The sequence below is a fragment of the Gadus macrocephalus genome, chromosome 10 (assembly GCF_031168955.1).
Source record: "Gadus macrocephalus chromosome 10, ASM3116895v1".
Taxonomy (NCBI): Eukaryota; Metazoa; Chordata; class Actinopteri; order Gadiformes; family Gadidae; genus Gadus; species Gadus macrocephalus.
Genome location: NC_082391.1, coordinates 21094380 through 21112871, shown reverse-complemented (window position 1 = coordinate 21112871; position 18492 = coordinate 21094380). Strand labels below are relative to the sequence as shown.

Here is an 18492-nt window from a genome sequence, read left to right as displayed (position 1 = left end):
GACATGCAAGGAGTACATCTTGCGGAAGAAGGTGAAACAATATATCGCTGTCGGTACAGTAAGGATGTTCATGGAACCAATGTAGGCCTATAAATATACAGTATACTTTGATTGGATACTGTATTCCCCACTCTTACTCCTTTGAGTATCGAGTACAGATATCGAGTTTTGTGTAATGGAACAGGTAGTACATGAGTAGCACTACCAATCTTACTGCTCTTCTTTATATCTGAATGTAGTTTTCAATTACTCACCATTAAACCTCAACATATAGTACTTGTATAGTATAAGTGCTCTCCTGTGTAACTCGATGTAGAATCTTACTGTTAGATTGGATATTAAGACAGTGGCCTTCACATAAGGTGTGTCCGGTTTCTGATGAATCCGCATTGTTCGACCAGAGACGGGTCCAGAATTTAAATGACCAGGGGAGATATTTACCTGCAGTACCGCATAGATCCCGCCAGCGTCTGCTCAAAGGACTTACTGCTGAACCTCTCTGGAGAGAGGAGGGGAGGGGGGGAGAGGGAGGAGAGAGAGAGAGAGAGGAAAGATGGAGGGAAGGAGAGTGTTGAGGAAGGAGGGAAGGATGGCGAGGGCGAGGGATAAAAGGGAGGGATGGATAGAGGTGGGGAGAAGAGAAGACAAATAGAGACAGAGACAAACAGAAAATGTCCGTGAATGTCAGGTTTAAGTACAGACCGTAGTTGGTAAAGTTTAAAAGTCTGTATAAAATCTCTGCATTAGGAACTTCTCATGAGAACAGCGTTCGGGGTGTCTCGCCGACCTCAACAAACCAAACACACCAGATCTGTCTGCATAATGTGAGGTTTTATTCAGCTCCCGTCGACGCCACCGGCACAAACCCCTTGTGCTCGTTCCTTATCGGGACAAGCACATTTAAACCCCTCCATCTCCCCCATCACCTCCTTCACCCCCACCACCTCCACCACCACCACCATCACCATCACAAGCCCCTCCTCCTCTTTTCTCCTCTCCTGAAGTCTATTTTAGGTGTCTGTTCTGTCTCACAACTGCCTTGACAACCCTGTTTTTGTTCTCTTCCCTCTCTCTTTTCTCGTCTCTGACTGGCCGACCTCCACAAAGAGGAGAAAGAGAACCAAACACCACCACCTATATTCCCTTGTCAGAGGGGGAGAGAGATGGACCTTCAGTGGGCTTCAGTCCGTGGTTAGGACACGTCTCTGAGGCCGCTGGTGGAGCTGGCCTGTATCCAGTGTGATGGGGTTGTGGTATATAGCGCAGGCATGCAAGTTTGACAGGCCGCGATGCGAAGATCTCTACGCCAGCGAGCCTGGAGTCTAACCCGGACCCTCCAGAGCCATCACAGCCAGTCAACTCGATCACCGAGTCAAAGGGCTTCGGAGCGCTTGTATGTAGCCGGGCGACACTAGACACTGTTCATCTCTTCAAAAGCACTGGTTCTTGTTAAAGCGTTTCAAGACTGTGTTATGTTCCACTTATAGAACACCATCGTTAGATACTGTTAAACTCCACCAATCAAAAGTCATGAGACACCATCATCATCATTATCATCAGCATCAACCCTGTGTTAATCCTCAACAATCTGAAGCCATGCATTCATATTCCATGTATCATAAAGATATCATCATAATGACAAGCCATTGGACCATGTGGGGCATATCAAAGTATGATAGAGAGAAATAGGACCACAGTGTGTGTAGATGGTAGGAGAGAGAGAGAGAGAGAGAGAGAGAGAGAGAGAGAGAGAGAGAGAGAGAGAGAGAGAGAGAGAGAGAGAGAGAGAGAGAGAGAGAGAGAGAGAGAGGAGAGGAGAGAGAGAGAGAGAGAGAGAGAGAGCATTTGAATAGAGTGATGACAGAGAGTGGTATTGCCAGAGTGTGTAATGGAGAGAGATGCTTTCTTACCCAGTGGCTTTAGGTTGCAGCGGTAGACACAGACACGCCTGATTCTCTGTCATCACAAGAGAAACACATGTCAGTCACACAGGACCATGCAGGGCTACAGACAAGTCAATGAGAGAGTGAGTGAGACTATGTTTGTGTGTGTGCTGATTGTGAGTGGGTGACTTGGTGAGTTTGTGTGCGTGTGTGTTTTAGGGAGGAAGGGTTTGTTAAAGTGTGCGTGGGGTTGAGAATGTGGACGGGGCTTTTATCCAGATTGTCTCCTGAAACCCATCCGTGTTAGGAATCGTAAGCAGCAGTAAAGCAATACAGTCTGGGTTAGGACCCGTCTGGAATCCGTGAAGTACATCATATTTTATAGTTTGATTAATTTAATTGAAGACACGTCTAGTCTTGCAGGTCTACGTAATCCGACGACCGAGCGGTACACACTGAATGCAGTACAGGCGTTTCGCCCAGTGCATTCTCAGATAATTATAGAACGGTTGTAGCTTTGGATATGTATGTGTATTATATCACAATATATGTGTGTGCTATACATCAACGTATGTGTCTGAGTACACGTGTCTATATATATATATATAGATCTGGTTCATCACAATGTCAGGCGAGTGTGAGTTTATACAGAGTCATAAACGTGGCGCATATGTCAGTGTGTGTGTGTGTGTGTGTGTGTGTGTGTGTGTGTGTGTGTGTGTGTGTTTAAATGTGTATGTGTGTGTGTTTGGTATGTTTGTGTGCATCCTTGCATCTGTGAATATGTGTGTGTGTGTGTGTGTTTTTTCTGTGTGTGCATCCATGTGCATCCGTCCATGTGTGTGTGTGTGTGTGTGTGTGTGTGTGTGTGTGTGTGTGTGTGTGTGTGTGTGTGTGTGTGTCTGTGTGTGTCTCTGTGTGTGTCTGTGTCTGTGTGTGTGTGTGTGTGTGTGTGTGTGTGTGTGCGCGTGTGTGTGTGTGTCTCTCCTCACCATGGTGACAGCAGGTCTTCCTGGCCGCCGTCAGGCCGCCGTGCCCCTCTCGGGGCCTCTCCGCCCTGGCCCCGGCTCCTCCCCCCCCCTTGACGCGGGCCCTCCTCTCGTCCTGCTCCTCGCCCCAGGGCCGGCGGCGGTGCCCGGGCCGCAGCCTCTTGGCGAAGCGGCTCGGGAAGGAGGCGAGGCGTCGGGAGCGCCGCACCGAGAACGACCCGCCCTCCTCCTCCTCCTCCTCCTCCTCCTCCTCCTCCTCCTCCGGCCCCGCCCCCGGCCGCCGCCGCCCCTGCGGAGAGGAGGGGGCGGGGCCGGTCCGGCTGAGCGGGGAGGAGGAGGAGGAGGAGCTGTGCTGGTGGGCGGGGGCGGCGGCCGGCCCGGGGGCGTAGGGGGGGCTGTGCAGTCTGTAAGGCTGGCTCACGTCGAAGGAGGCGCTGCGCTCCAGGATGGCCCGCAGGAGGGAGTCCGCCTTGGGCTCCCGGCGCCGGGAGAAGGCCGGTCTGCGGGGGGCGGGGGGGCCTGCCCCACCCCCTCCCCCTCCCCCCGCGGCGGCGGCGGCGGGGGGCCCCACTGCCGCCGCTCGGCTGTGAGCGTTCTGCGCGGGGGCCCGCGGGGCCTCGGGCCTGGGGCCCCGGCTGCGGGCCGGCGCCGGGGCCGGGGCCTCGCGCTCCTTGCGGTCCCAGGCGTGCTGCTTGCGCGCGGGCAGGCAGTAGGTGTGCATGTAGCGTATGAGCTCCACCACCGAGTGGAGCTCCTTCTCCGAGCTGAACTGGGCCTCGGGGGGCGCGGCGGGGGGCGGGGGCGCGGCCACGCCCTCGCCGTCGCTCCCCGACGACTCGTCCTCCTCGCCCTCCTCGGACTCGCTCTCCTCCTCCTCCTCCTCCTCCTCCTCCTCCTCCTCGTCCCCTTCGTCCTCCTCGCTGTCGGCGGCGTGGCCCCGGCCGGTGGTCAGGTGGCGGTGGAGCTCCGTGCACAGACGACCCAAGGGCCGCGCGGCACGCGGCTTCCTGTCCTGGAGCCTCGCGCCCGCCTCGCTCTGAGGAACAAACGCACGCGCACACACAACCACACACACACAAACAGACACGCACACACACACACACACACACAAACAGACACGCACACACACACACAAACAGACACGCACACAACAGCACACAACCACACACACACAGACAGACACGCACACGCAAACATACACGCACACACGCAAACAGACACGCACACACAAACAAAAGGCGTAGTGTGACTATTGTGTCGTTTCTCAGTTTCATCTGGAATGATTCTGCCTTGTAAGATAAAGTTCTGCTGATAAAGTTCAAACGGGCATGAAGTGAACCAGCCACAAAATGACAAACCTTCTCTCCAAACACTCCGATAACGGAACAGAACGACTATCAAATACTGCTTAATACTCTTAAAATAAGTATAATCGGGAGAGAGAGAGAGAGAGAGAGAGAGAGAGAGAGAGAGAGAGAGAGAGACTATACACCACTGCCTGCACTGTTCGCATGCCAGCTGTCAGCACAAAAATGGATTCAAATGTTTTCTCTCTCTTCTCACTGTTTAGGCTCTTTCCCTCACACACCAATGCAAATTAGCAAACACATTCATGCACATTCATCACACACACACACACACACACACACACACACACACACGGGCGCACAAACATCACACTACGCGACTGAAGGTGTGAATGTCTGAACGTCAGCTGGAGTTAGGGCCCCCCCAAATGATCTACGACGAGAGGGCATTCCAACGACCAATCACAGCGCACCACGAGCCGCCCCAAGCTAGCTTATTAGTGCCGACTCATACGTAGCCGTCGTAGACGGTGTCGCCGTGGCAGCCGCTCGTTCCGTCACACGACCGCCGTGTGCTTCTGCTACATGACGGGGAAACCTTTTCCCTTCAACACCGTCCCAGGTGGCAGAGTAAAGGTTCTACGGTTCCAGTGTCCGCAGCTCAACTGTAGGGCGACATACGTCCCACTAGGTGCGTTTCCATCCCCCTGATTTTATGCGAACTTTGAAGTATCGAATCAGTAAACGGTGATGGAAACACCAAAATTCGCATAAAAATCCTCTCATTCGCAAAAAAGGTTTACCCGCTCGATTGATGTGGTTTTTGAGAAATGCGAAAGAGAGTAAATTCGCAAAATGGGAGATGGAAACACACTTTTCACAACAGCTGTGACCTAGCGCACTTTGAACACACAGGACTGACAGTCTTTCCGATTTCCGCATAACGACCGGCCATAGCAACCCTGCCGACATCAACGTGTAACGTCATCAACCCTATTCCGCTCCAACCACTTGATGGAAACGCACCTAATTCGAATTACTTTTTTGCGAACTTTCCAAAAGATTCGCATCACCTTTTAGATGGAAACGCAGCTAGTGAGCCGTCGACCCAGTGGACTGAACCTGAGCGGAACCCTCCCGTCACGCCTGCCCGGTGAAATATGGCCCCTCCTACAGGGGGGTCTCGGCTCGAAGCTGCCACGGCGTGTGTCCAGCCACGGACGCTTACCTTGACTTGGATCCGCGTCGTCCGCGGGTGGAGGCCTCTGTTGCCGTGGCGATGCCCGTTGGCGCTGTGTGTGTCGGCGCCGGTAGGCACGTTAGGGGGGGTCAGCAACAGCTTCTTCAACTGGAGGAGGGGGGGGGGGGGGTCAGTCTCACACAGCGGTTCACAACAGTGTACTTGAGGAGCATTGGACCACTGAACTGTCATCAAGACATCAAGACCTTTTCGTGGAGCATTTCAAAATGCAAACAGAAAAATACACAAATAGCGCCGGAGCCCCCTATTGACACAAATATTACTACAAGAAGTGCGAAACTGGCTGCTTATGCTCCAAGTGTGTTTAGTTAACACAAATTAACACTAAACCATATTGGAACGCATGACATGGAAAACACATGACAAAATGCACAAGGTGACACAATTATTGAAATCATTACATCCAATAATACTTTGTTTACTTACATTGAATTATCATTTAAATGATTGCACATTTGTCTATTTTAGGAATTAGGTAGCAGTACCACCTGCAGTACCACTGCATACCATCAGCGGTGTGCGTACCACAGGTTGAAAGCACTGCTCTAACCCATATGTCAGAGTAAAGCTGGATGTGAGTGTGTGGGTGCGTGTGTGTGTGTGTGTGTGTGCGGTTTCAAACACCCACTCACACAAAACGACATCGATGTACAGAATATGTTAGAAAGAAAAAGTGGAAAAAAGAGAAAAAGAGGTGGATGGGGAGAACCACAGAGAGGATCCCTTCTATCCCCTCTTTCACCTCCGCTCGTCCTCTCATTCCCTCCTTCATCCCTCCCTCTGAATCCTGCCCTGGTGCAGCATCCCTCGTTTCTCCCACGCAGCCAATCACAGTGGACCAATAACAACCAATCGGAGATAAGAGCTCTCGCTGTCTAAGTCCCGCCTCCCTGTCTCTCAGCCTTCACATGAGATCTCCTACCCCCGCACTCTCTGCTCCTTTCATCTCCAGCGTTCTGCCATCCATCATTTGGTCTTTCCATCCTTTCATCCACCCAAAAATCATACCTGTGGAAAATAATACAAATCTGCGAAGGAGATTTTAAGATATATTATGCATAAATAAAGTACTATATCATGAAATATGCCATTTTTGTTATGTCATCGTGGATCTTAGTGTCTATCGAAAAATTACTTCATATCCCCCAAAGACCTGCCTCTGTTTTAAACACACACACACACACACCAGACACACGTCACACACACCCAGACAAACACACACACACACACACACACACACACACACACACACACACACACACACACACACACACACACACACACACACACACACACACACACACACACACACACACACACACCCTTTCTCAGCGCATTGAGGTGGAGCCAACTTGGCCCTCTTCACAGCGAAGGGCCACCTGACTGTTCATTGATAAGGCGGAGGATGCCCAAGGATGTCAGCGTCTGGCACCGTGTGTGTTAGCGCCCGGTGGGGATATGTGGGCTAGATTGTCTTTACTCTCCTCTCTCTCTCCTTCTTGCTCTCCTCTCCACTACGCCAGTCTGGCCGGGTTCCATCACTACGCTCGCAAACTCAATAGATGCCTTGTTCGGCCCCGAGTAGCACACAGACACACACACACACACACTGAAGTGAACACACTGGTTGGAGCGCTATCCCTCATCCAAACACACAACACGGGAGGGCGAGATTGATCAGTCTGCTCTGCTCATGGTTATCCGTAGAGCAGACTGTGTCATGACGGGGGACAGTCACAATGACAAGATGTTTTTCCTGTTTTGCCACGTCCTCAAAAGTGTTACACATTCTGAGGAGGGAAAAACTTAATAGATATACATCAAAGTTTGTTTATGATCTCCCGTGCGTTAAAGTGGGGTAATGTTAAAAAAAAGGATCTGATTTGACTGCAGGTTGAGCCACCTACGCCTGCACAGCCTATTATAATAATCGGCCTGCCATTTGACGCTTTTCATACAAACCATGAGTGCCATTTATTATTAGACCGGTTAGTCTCGGGAGGGAAGAAGCAGAGAGAAGGGAGATGGAGACATTAACCCGAATCTTAACCTCGTGAAGCCATCTTGTAAACAGGTAGAGAATATCGCCCCCAGAGAATAAACACATGCAATAATCGCACACCCCCACAGACACACCCTCACACACACACAGAAACACACACACAGACACACACACAAAGAGGCAGAACAGACAGGAGTGGAATGACAAGGAGGAGTCATGTGACGCGGGGGCCACTCTGAGAAGATTGAAATGGACGACGTGACACGTTCATCTGGCGGAGAGCTGCGCTACCTAACCACCACCCTAGACTAGTTCACCACCACCCTAGACTAGTTCACCACCACCCTAGACTAGTTCACCATCACCCTAGACTAGTTCACCATCACCACTAGACTAGTTCACCACTAGACTAGTTCACTACCAGTAGGACACCACTAGACTAGTTCACCACCACCCTAGTTCACCACTAGACTAGTTCACCACTAGACTAGTTCACCACTAGACTAGTACACCACTAGACTAGTTCACCACTAGACTAGTTCACCACTAGACTAGCTCACTACCAGTAGGTCACCACTAGACTAGCTCACTACCAGTAGGTCACCACTAGACTAGCTCACTACCAGTAGGTCACCACTAGACTAGCTCACTACCAGTAGGTCACCACTAGACTAGCTCACTACCAGTAGGTCACCACTAGACTAGCTCACTACCAGTAGGTCACCACTAGACTAGCTCACTACCAGTAGGTCACCACTAGACTAGCTCACTACCAGTAGGTCACCACTAGACTAGCTCACTACCAGTAGGTCACCACTAGACTAGCTCACTACCAGTAGGTCACCACTAGACTAGCTCACTACCAGTAGGTCACCACTAGACTAGCTCACTACCAGTAGGTCACCACTAGACTAGCTCACTACCAGTAGGTCACCACTAGTCTAGCTCACCAGCAGAATCATCACTCTAGCACTTTAAGACTGACAGAGCTGCCAAACCTATCCTTTCAATACTCTTTTAGCTTTATCTAACATTTATTATACGTTGTTTTATGAATTGTATGTTGCGTCTTGTCCCTGTGCGATGGCACCAAGCGGACCTGCGCTCCCATTTCGTCGTATGTTTCTGCTGCAAAGACCATTAAAGTTAAATTCATTCAAATCAAGTAGCTCACCACCGGCTGAGCCTGAGCTCCCCCACCTCCCCAGATCACCGCTTCCGTAGTTCACCACCACACGCTCACCACTCCAGCTCACCACCATGCTAGCTTCACCATGCCAGATCACGTCCGTAGCTCACCGTGGTGCTACCTCACCACTCCAGCTCACCACCATGCTAGCTTCACCATGCCAGATCAGGTCCGTAGCTCACCGTGGTGCTACCTCACCACTCCAGCTCACCACCATGTTAGCATACCGCCCGCCTACCTCATCACGCCAGCTCACCACCACGCCAGCTGTTATGAGTGACTGGTACGAGTGCGTTGGAGGACACCAGCGATAGCTAGAGATTGACAGGCTGCCCCCAGAGGGAGAGCGATTAACAAGTAGGACCTACTGAATGTCACGTCTAGTGCTGGTAAAGGAGAAATATACTGTATCTGATATGCTATGTACATATCCGTATTATGTCTATCTATGACGATATGGTATATGTTTGATCATAGACATATTATAAACACATACCAACCCACATTAGAGATTCAATTAGTCCAAACTGTGGTTATGAATCCACTTTTCTTTTAAATCCCCCTTAAGATTTGTGGATTAAACGCGTTGTGGATGCTGGATGCTACAGAGTACAATGAGATCCTATGGTGATCAGCAGCTCTGTTAGATCAGTGGAAAATGGAAGGCAGGAGATCATCTCAGAGGGGACCTAGAGACCTATTCTAATGTGTTTGATTACAACACTTAAAGGAAGAAGATGGGCAGAAGCGCATTCTCCAGGTCTTTGAAAGGGAATTTAAAGCAGCTCTAAGACAGGTAAACACAGGCTGTAGTGTACGATACTATTCTACTGTGTTCCACTCTATTCAGATGATTAAGATGACTCTCAAATGCTAGTCACAAATAATATTTCAAAGCTGCAGCAGCCACCTCAGCTCATTTAGAATAGACTCTCATGACGGACACTGGGGTGCATCTGTAAAGAGCCAGATTGGAAATCTTCACACCTTATCAATCACACATCCCTAACCCAAAAGAAGACAGTGAATCAGATACTGTGAGAAAAACATGAAACATGAAATAGCTGCAATTTTAGGCCGGCACAAAACCTGACCAAGCAGGTGGCTTCACATTGGTTGATCTTACCCAAGCCTTTGCTATTTTTCCCCCTGGAGCATTTTGTTATTAGAGCTTGAGCCACAATACTTGTTGTTTTTTTTACTAGTGACACCTGGCAACGCCCCCGTTGTTGGTAGTGGCAACTGCCATTATTGCCTTGTTACTGTCATTGTTGCTGCGGGCGCCGTTCCCACGGGCGATAACGTGACATGGCGGTGTGCAGTGGACTAAAACGATAAAGTATCATCATAACACGACACGTCCAACAACGTATGACGGGTGGCCGCGTGCTTGGTGTACAAACACAGTTGGTCCAGAACCAAGCCTGCGTAACACACGCATGTGTTTCAGTTCATTACACGACGTGTGGTCCACCTACAGGTAAAGGCATACACATTCCACTGTAACGTCTTTATAAGGGAGTTTCTTTAGAACGTGGTCTATTTGGAGTTGACCTTCCTGCCTTGCCAAACCAGATAAGGGAGGAAGACAGGGAGCATTTCTTGGCTGTTGGTTTGTAACTATCGACCAAACCCTCCCCCCCTCCTCCTCCTCCTCCTCCTCCTCCTGTTGGACAGATCGGCCGGCGGAGCTACAAGGTGACACCAAGGACACCGCAGAGCCTTGTGTCTTGGAGACGCCGTGTTTGGACCCACAACAGTAGAAGACGTTGCATTGCATGTGTGTTGTGAGGTTGGCTCAATGTTTATAGCTTCAACACCAGCTCTGCGTATGGGTTACCCTCCGTGGTTCTCCATGCCTCCAGCAATGGCAGACTGTGCTACTGGATGGCTAGCGTGTGGCCAAACAGCCTTTTAAATGGCTTCAAAAATATTATTTTACATTAATAACATACATATGAAGGTGTCCCCTACTGCCCCCCCTAAATTGTTAAATTGTTATCATTGTTTTCAGAGAATATTGTGTAAAAACTACGGACAGATAAACAGTTTATAGCCTAACCCTAACCCTCTATAGAAGAACCGTAAATGCTTAATGACACGGAGGAAGGCCTTTCTTTTTCTTTTTTGGGTTTATTTCAGGGACATTGCACACTAATCATCAACAGTCAAACTGTAAGTGAGCCAGAGTTAGCTTAAGAGGCTGGTTAACTAACAACCGTTGTCCACAGCTAGATATTCAAAAGGCAACCTAAAGTTGGGTCTTGAATGGCTTAAAAAGGAACAGTAAGTGTTAGAAAGTAGCAGAGATATTTGATTTTGTAGAGCAAAAGCAAAAGTTATAAAAAAGAGACCAACTGTCTGATCTTCAAAAGAACGTTGCTACTTTCTTGTTATTCCTCGCGCGGGATAGCTACAAATAGCAGACTGAAAACTGTATTCGCGCTAAAATGTATGGCAAAAAATGTGAAATGTGCCCACAGTGTGCTTGCATGCTATTTGTTGTAACGTTATATCTTAATACCCATTTCTGTTGGAATGAAAGCACCAGCGCCCTATTGGACTCACTGATCACACTAAAACCTCTCTGAAGCTCCTTTAATGTAACTCAAGGACACTACAGGGAAGCTTGAAGAACATGAAACAGAGACTGAAAAGGGGGGAGCAATGTAAATGTAAATGGACTGCATTTATATAGGGCTTTTCTAAACATTGGTTAGGTGCCTTGCTCAAGGACACCTCGACACTCAGCTAGGAGGATGAAGCCGGGGATCGAACCAACAACCTTCAGGTTACCAGCCGACCCGCTCTACCTCCCGAGCTACCGCCTGAGCTAGGATTGACAGATTGATAGCTCTTTCTCGATACTGAGGCTGGTGGTTCATGGCCGTTCGTAGTTGGTGGAGCGATTTGTCTGGTTAATTCCGACAACGAACGAGACTCTGGCAGGATAAATAGTTACGCGGCCCGTGCGGTCGGCGAACACAAAATTGTGTTGATGCTGTTTTCAATTGAAATCGTATCTGTATGTACAGTAGGCCTACGTTAATCAGCACAGGAGTAAATCACACTTATATTTTTCATTAGGCTGTTGGCTCCCATATTGTGAACCTGCTCTGTGCGGTCTGAGCCTGTATGTCTTCCAACGCCCACGCTTGCTGTCTGTGTGAGGTGTGTTTGTCATCTAGTTCCCCTTTCAGGAATTGACAAGTATTGTCGTATCGTAGCATTGAACACACGGAATGAGCCTAACACAATAATTGAGCTATTAGCTGACTGTTAAAGATCTGGGATGTTTTTGTTACTTATTTTTCTCATTCTGTTTCATCTACTTCCAGATGCCAAATAAAGGTCATTATCCAGCCAAGTCAATTTGAAAGGAATGCCTCTTATTTCCACTGGCTAGGTCTCCCCGGACCAGCTCTGATGTCAGAGGCGTCTTATCTTCCCTGCTGGCTCTAGCCACCGGCTCCTGGAAACCGGCTCCGTTGCTACGGGCGACGGCTGCTTCAACACCTAACACTCCGTTTTGGAATTACGAGGAGCAGGACAGGGGTGACAGAAAACGTGTGTGTGTGTGTGTGTGTGTGTGTGTGTGTGTGTGTGTGTGTGTGTGTGTGTGTGTGTGTGTGTGTGTGTGTGTGTGTGTGTGTGTGTGTGTGTGCATTTGTGTGCACATGCGTTTGTGATGTGCGTGCCTTCGTGTGTGTGTGCATGTGTGTGATGCAGACATTTCAGCGCTAGGCATTGAGCCTGTCTCTGTGCTACATGCCCTTCTTGACAATAATCTCTCTGTAGTGCTGCCACCAAAGCAAATGAAATCAATCAAACCACACGAAAAGAAAACAATTCCCGTGCCTCATGCCTCTCTTCGTGAAGTGTTCTTGATTCCAGTCGACAAGTGCAACAAGGGTGCGTAACATCTGTAGTGCCATCACGTGATCTATTACGGCCAAGTGGCTTCCTCTTTCGATTAGGCTGTGTGGCTGCACCCTGCTGCCGCTGACCGGCCCAGAGAAAGGAAAGCCGAGACGCGAAACAAAGTAGGGCAAAGTTTCCAGGGAGAATTGCGGTGTGCGACCAGGAGATGGAAGCCAGCGTATTTTGGGCTCTGAGCTCAGGTGCAGGAAGGATCCGATGACCGGCTAAACCTGGCTGACACTGGTAGAACAAAAACAGTCCTAACAGGCCTATCTTCCTGGGAGTGAGTTTCACTGAACGACTGGGTTCAACCCCAAAGTACACGTGTGATCTCGCGTCGGGAACGTCACAAGGCCACGCACACAGAACAAAACAGACACACACAGACCCACACACACACACATAACGTGGTGGAGCATGAGGAGTTGAAAGGTCGCTTCGTGGCCTCCACGTGCTTCCGTGAACTGTTGAATAATGTTATCCCCATCAACTGCTCTTCATCTCCTGTTCGCCCCCAATAACTGTAAGCTTCCATTATCACCTGTGAGCTCATGTGAACAGTTAGCTCCAGTTAGCTCCAGTTAGCTCCAGTTAGCTCCCATGACCTGATAGCTCCAATCAAGTGTTCAATTCTGTAAGCTCTCATTAACCATTAGCTTCTGTTCCGTTCCTGTAAGCTGTTTTACCTACTAACTGATAGCTTGTATAAAGTGTTAAATTATGGTAGGCTATCTCTATTAGCACTTATTTGAACTGCGCCTATTTGAACTTTGATCTAATTCTCATGAACTACTACCAATAGTAAGCCCCCCAAACGGTAAGCTCCCGTTAGTGTCTTTTTGCAACCAATAACTGTACGTTGGCTTGTATGAACTATTAGTGTCACTGAACTGAACTCCCATTTCTCTTTTGACCTGTTCGCTTACAATAATGTTGGCTTTTATTTATTTCATATCAAATCATTGGCTTCTTTTGACCGTTTGAATTGAGCATTTGGTTTGAACCGCTGGCCATTACTAAATCCTGCATTCATATCGAGGCCGACGTTCAATGGATTGGAGATTCAAATTTGAAACATATTCAATGTTCAGGGGATGACATTCCTTTGAGAACTCTCCCTTCTTCAGAATCTAAGCTGCCAAGAGGAAGTCAGTAAAGTGAGGAACATCAAAACAAAAAGACCGGTCTCCTGAACACCAAAACCACCAAGAGGGTAGCAACATCGCCGGCGGAACCCTGCGACCTGCCACCGACCAGACGGGAGATGACGTCAGAGCTCTACCCACCAGCGAGGGATCTTCAGTCTCCGTTCCAAGCGATTGGCTGAAGTCCCCGGTGTTGAGAGGAAGGACGGCATCGTCGTCTTCCTCCTCCGGGTTGGGCCCCTCCCCCAGGGTTTGGAAGACAGAGAGCCCCCCCACCTCAGCGTCCACCATGCCATCCAGGCTGTCCGTCAACGCGGCGAGCAGGGCCGCGTTCTCCTCTTCTATCTGCAGGGGGCGACGCAGAGGCGAGCGCAGAGTCAGATTCAGTATTGAGGATGAAGAAGAGTAAAGAAAGGACAATTAAGGAGAATATATTGTTGAAAATGAAATAGATAGTTACATAGATACAGTGTGCTGTATCAGAACTGAGTAAGAGTTAACGTAGGGTTTTTATTTAAATATAAAGAAATAAAGCATTGAAAAAACATAAAATGGGTAGAATGAAAAACATAGAAAACAGAGTAGAATAGGATATCGTGGGGGCTTGGTGTGATGAGACTGAGCAGAAAGGTTCTCGATACAACCCCTAATCTATGAAGCCTGCCTGGAGCTTTCCTGGAGCCGGATCCTAAAGCAGATGCATTTTAATTCCCTGTGAGTCACTTTGGGATGAAATATACTTTTTTAATCCCAGACAGGAAAATAGAGCCAAAAATATTGTTGGATTAAGGGACAAGCGCTTGGATAAAACTGTCTGCTATGTAACTAAATAGTACAATATAACACGCTGAATTATGGGGCTACTGAATCATACCGTATGTTGTCATATGTTTGACATGCCTTAACTGCATCTCTTTTGCATAATTGTTCATTTGCAGATCAATTTGTTTTACATGTCACACGCTACGGGGGTAAATGAAGAGGAATGTTTCAAGAGTTGGCCCTTAAAAAGGAATAATCCTAGGACCTATGGAACCTCCTAGCAGCTGGGGTACAAGCAGTCAACAAGGTAGTGGGTCAGCTTGTCTGGCCTCTACCTGAACTTCCGAAAGCCTCATGGTTAATTAACCCTTCTAGTGAATGGGTATTCAAAATGTATGGGATCTCTGGATGCTTCTAGTGCCAATGGTCACTCTTATTCTCTGTGGGACTCGATTTCCACAACAATTATTTCATTTCACATAAAGACACCGTCTCTTTTCTCCAAGTAGGCAGGCAGGACAGGTCAACTTGTGAGGTAGGAGAGGTTTTACCGCACCATCTGCCAAGGTGTTACCACCTGAGACACCTGGTCATAAGTAGCGAGCAGGGTCAGCCTACAGCTTGCAGTCTGGTTTTACTCTCTCTCTTTCCGTCTCGCTCTGTCACTTTCCATCTCCCCTCTCTCACCGTCTCTTGCTCTCCTTCCCTCTCATCATCATTCAAGTCATTGTTCACTGCAGACTAACTGAACATCATTGTTCAGCATATAAGCCTCTGTATTGTACTGCCTCTCTGATTATAACTGAATGGTATTCTGAGAGTTAGTGTTAAAAATAGTGAGGCATATTTTTGTTGCAAAATCAGTCAGTCTTTCTTTCTCGACATAGAACTGACTTGCATATTTTTACATGACAGTAATGTTGTACAATCCTATCCTCCTCTCCCTTTTCCCCATTCCTCTCTTCTAATCCCCTCTCCCCATCTTTCCATCACTCCTCCCCTCTCACTTCTCCTCCCTTTTCACCTACTCCTCCCCTCTCTCCTATTCTCTCCTTCAGCCTTCTCTGTCCTCTCCTCATCTCTTCCCTCCTCCCCATCTCTCTTGTCTCCTCCTCTTCCCTGCTTTGCCCAGCTCCTCAACCATCCCCTATTCCCCCCCCCCCCCCCCCAACTCTCGTCATCCTTCTCCCCTCCTCTCCCATCTTCTCCTCCCCTCTCTCCTCTTCCCCCTCTCCCCTCACCCTCCTCCTCGCCTCCTCCCCTCTCCTCCCCTCCCCTCCTCCCCTCTCCTCTCCTCCCCTTGTCCTACAAGGTTAAATGAAGTTTAAATGGCCAACGTTGGGATCGATGGCCGACTGGCCAGATTCCCAGCATCACCACGGAGCGTAGATTAAACACACACACACACACACACACACACATACATACATACATACACACACACACACACACACACACACACACACACACACACACATATACATAACATACAAATCAATTTCAACATGGCATTAGACCCAACAGGCTTCCGTGAATATGCAGGGCATCATAGGACAGCACTACATAGAAATGAAACAAATCAGACAAGAAAGAAAGAAATACAATAATAGAGAGACGAAAGTGGACGAGTGAAAGAAACGGATAGGATGTGTGTTTCTGCATATGGACTGCGGTTTATGAAGAGGCCTGTTGTATCAACAAAATCAATTAGAGACTAATCAATCATCAGTCATCATATCAGAGCATATAAAAGCACATAGCATCACACAGACTGGTCCAATATCTCTCTCTATATATAGAGAGAGAGAGAGTGAGAGTGAGAGTGAGAGACAGAGACATAGACAGAGAGAGAGCGACATCAGATGGTAAGAGGTTCAAAAACAGGATTGTGACGGTGTGTGTTCAGTCATTTAGCAGACCCTTTGATCAAAAGACTTACAATGAATTGTAAGCATCGTTATGAAATCTTGCTCAATGCCTATGGTTGTCTGAAAACATTGTGGATCGTGCGTGCATGCGTGCGTGCACATGTCATTTTGCGTGCGTGCGTACATGTGTGCGTGCATGCGTGTTCTACACACCTCAAAGAGCTCGTCGGTCGTGCTGTAGCGCGCGGAGGCCGGTGACGCTCCGGTGGCGTGGTCGTTGCACCAGTGCAGCTCGCTGAGACAGTTGACGCTGTCAAAGTCACTGGCGTCCAGCTGGGACAGATCGATGTCTGGGAAGTCTGAGTCCAACCGGTCCGAACACACCTCCTCCTCACCATACTGGAAGAGAGACACAGAGACACAGAGAGAACAGGTGTTATGATGTTGTATTTATATTATATCATACGCGTGGGCAATAGGAGGGGAATAATTGTATTTTTAATGCCAATAAAGCAATTATGACTTGAGAGGGGATAGAGAGAGCAGCGGAAAGACAGCCAGTAGGGAGGGAGACAGAGGGAGAGGGAGGACTGGGAGAAAGAGAGATGAGAGTGATAGTGGGTGAAGACAAGAGAGATTGAGGGCGAGGGGTTTGACTCGGTGTAACACATCATATCAGTGCCCAGAGATTCTCCCTTCCCTATTCAACACCAATGATCTGTTTAAAAAACACAGAGGTCAGGGGTTCTGTGGCCCAAGATTTTTCTATTAAACGTTTATTATCCTACAATAAGTCACAATACCAGTCAAGACAGGAAGTAGAAGGTGATTAATATGGAACATTGCACTTCTGAAAAGTATATGCAGCGTAATTATGATTAGAACGTAACAATTAGCACTGTGTGTGTGTGTGAGTGTGTGCGAGTATATGTGTGAGAGTGCGTGTGTGGCCAGACAGCCATGTGGCCTGTGGTCACAAATGGGAAGTGCTGCACATATAACAGCTGTGACTAAGAGAGAGAGAGAGAGAGAGAGAGAGAGAGAGAGAGAGAGAGAGAGAGAGAGAGAGAGAGAGAGAGAGAGAGAGAGAGAGAGAGAGAGAGAGAGAATGAGAGGAAACTGGCTAGATATGAAACAAACTGCTCAAGTGTTTGAAGTGTAGTGCATCATGGGATTGTACATGACACATAGCTGTGAGTCTCAGCGCGAGTGTGTGTGTGAGTGTGTATGTAAACGCCATGTTATTGAGGATAAGTTTTACTTTTCAATAATTTAATCCAATTAGCTTGGTGAGTTAGCACTTCAGGATAGCTTGGAGGGTTAGCCTCATAGGTTAGCTACCCAGTATGTTATAAAAAGCCTAGTTAACATGGTGGATTAGTTGGGCCGGGTAAACTAGGCTGGATAGCCTGCAGTCTAGCTTAGCGAATGAGCCAGGGTGAGATAAGCTTAGGCGGGTTAGTTATGCAGGTTAACCTAGACAGGTTATCCGCAGAGGGTAGCTAGCCCAGTTGTAGCCTGGTGGGTTAGCAAATTGGCAGCCTACCTGGGCAAGTTAGCATGGTGCGCAACTTAAAGGAGTTAGCTAAGCAGGTTAGCTACAATTACAATTAGGGCATTTAGCAGACGCTTTTATCCAAAGCGACTTACATCGGTTAATACACTGACACAAAGACACACCTACGGCAGAGTCAACCATGCAATGCGACAGCCAGCTCGTCAGGAGCAGTTAGGGTTAAGTGTCTTGCTCAGGGACACTCAGCTAGGAGTGTTGATGTGGTTACAAGACAACTGCTCTACCTCCTGAGCTAAGCCGAACCCTGCAGCCTACCTAAGCATCATTCAATTTGAAAGTAGCAGTTTGAAAACAATCAGTGGTATTCCGTTCACTGTCAACATTCCAGTGTGACCACGGTTACTCAAACAGAAGGCCACACCTTACTATTAGGCGTGGCGTTCTGTTTCAGCAAGCATGTTCCCGACAGAATGGTGTTAGGCCCCAAGACCAACCTTGAAAATGCCCTATATAATAATATATATATATATATATATATATATATATCTCACACACACACACACACACACACACACACACACACACACACACACACACACACACACACACACACACACACACACACACACACACACACACACACACACAC

At 48.4% G+C, this 18492-nt stretch overlaps 1 protein-coding gene across 1 annotated transcript in view; it reads right to left on the bottom strand.

Annotated features, from left to right (window-relative positions):
- The window catches only part of ppargc1b (peroxisome proliferator-activated receptor gamma, coactivator 1 beta), a 27255-nt gene extending 10502 nt beyond the window's left edge, over positions 1-16753 (bottom strand). Inside the window, 6 exon segments of the mRNA XM_060062954.1 lie at positions 442-461; positions 463-499; positions 2876-3908; positions 5408-5527; positions 13839-14042; positions 16541-16753. Coding sequence (XP_059918937.1) covers positions 442-461; positions 463-499; positions 2876-3908; positions 5408-5527; positions 13839-13988 — 1360 coding nt within the window. The 5' untranslated portion in view covers positions 13989-14042; positions 16541-16753.
- Between the last annotated feature and the right edge of the window lie 1739 nt (positions 16754-18492).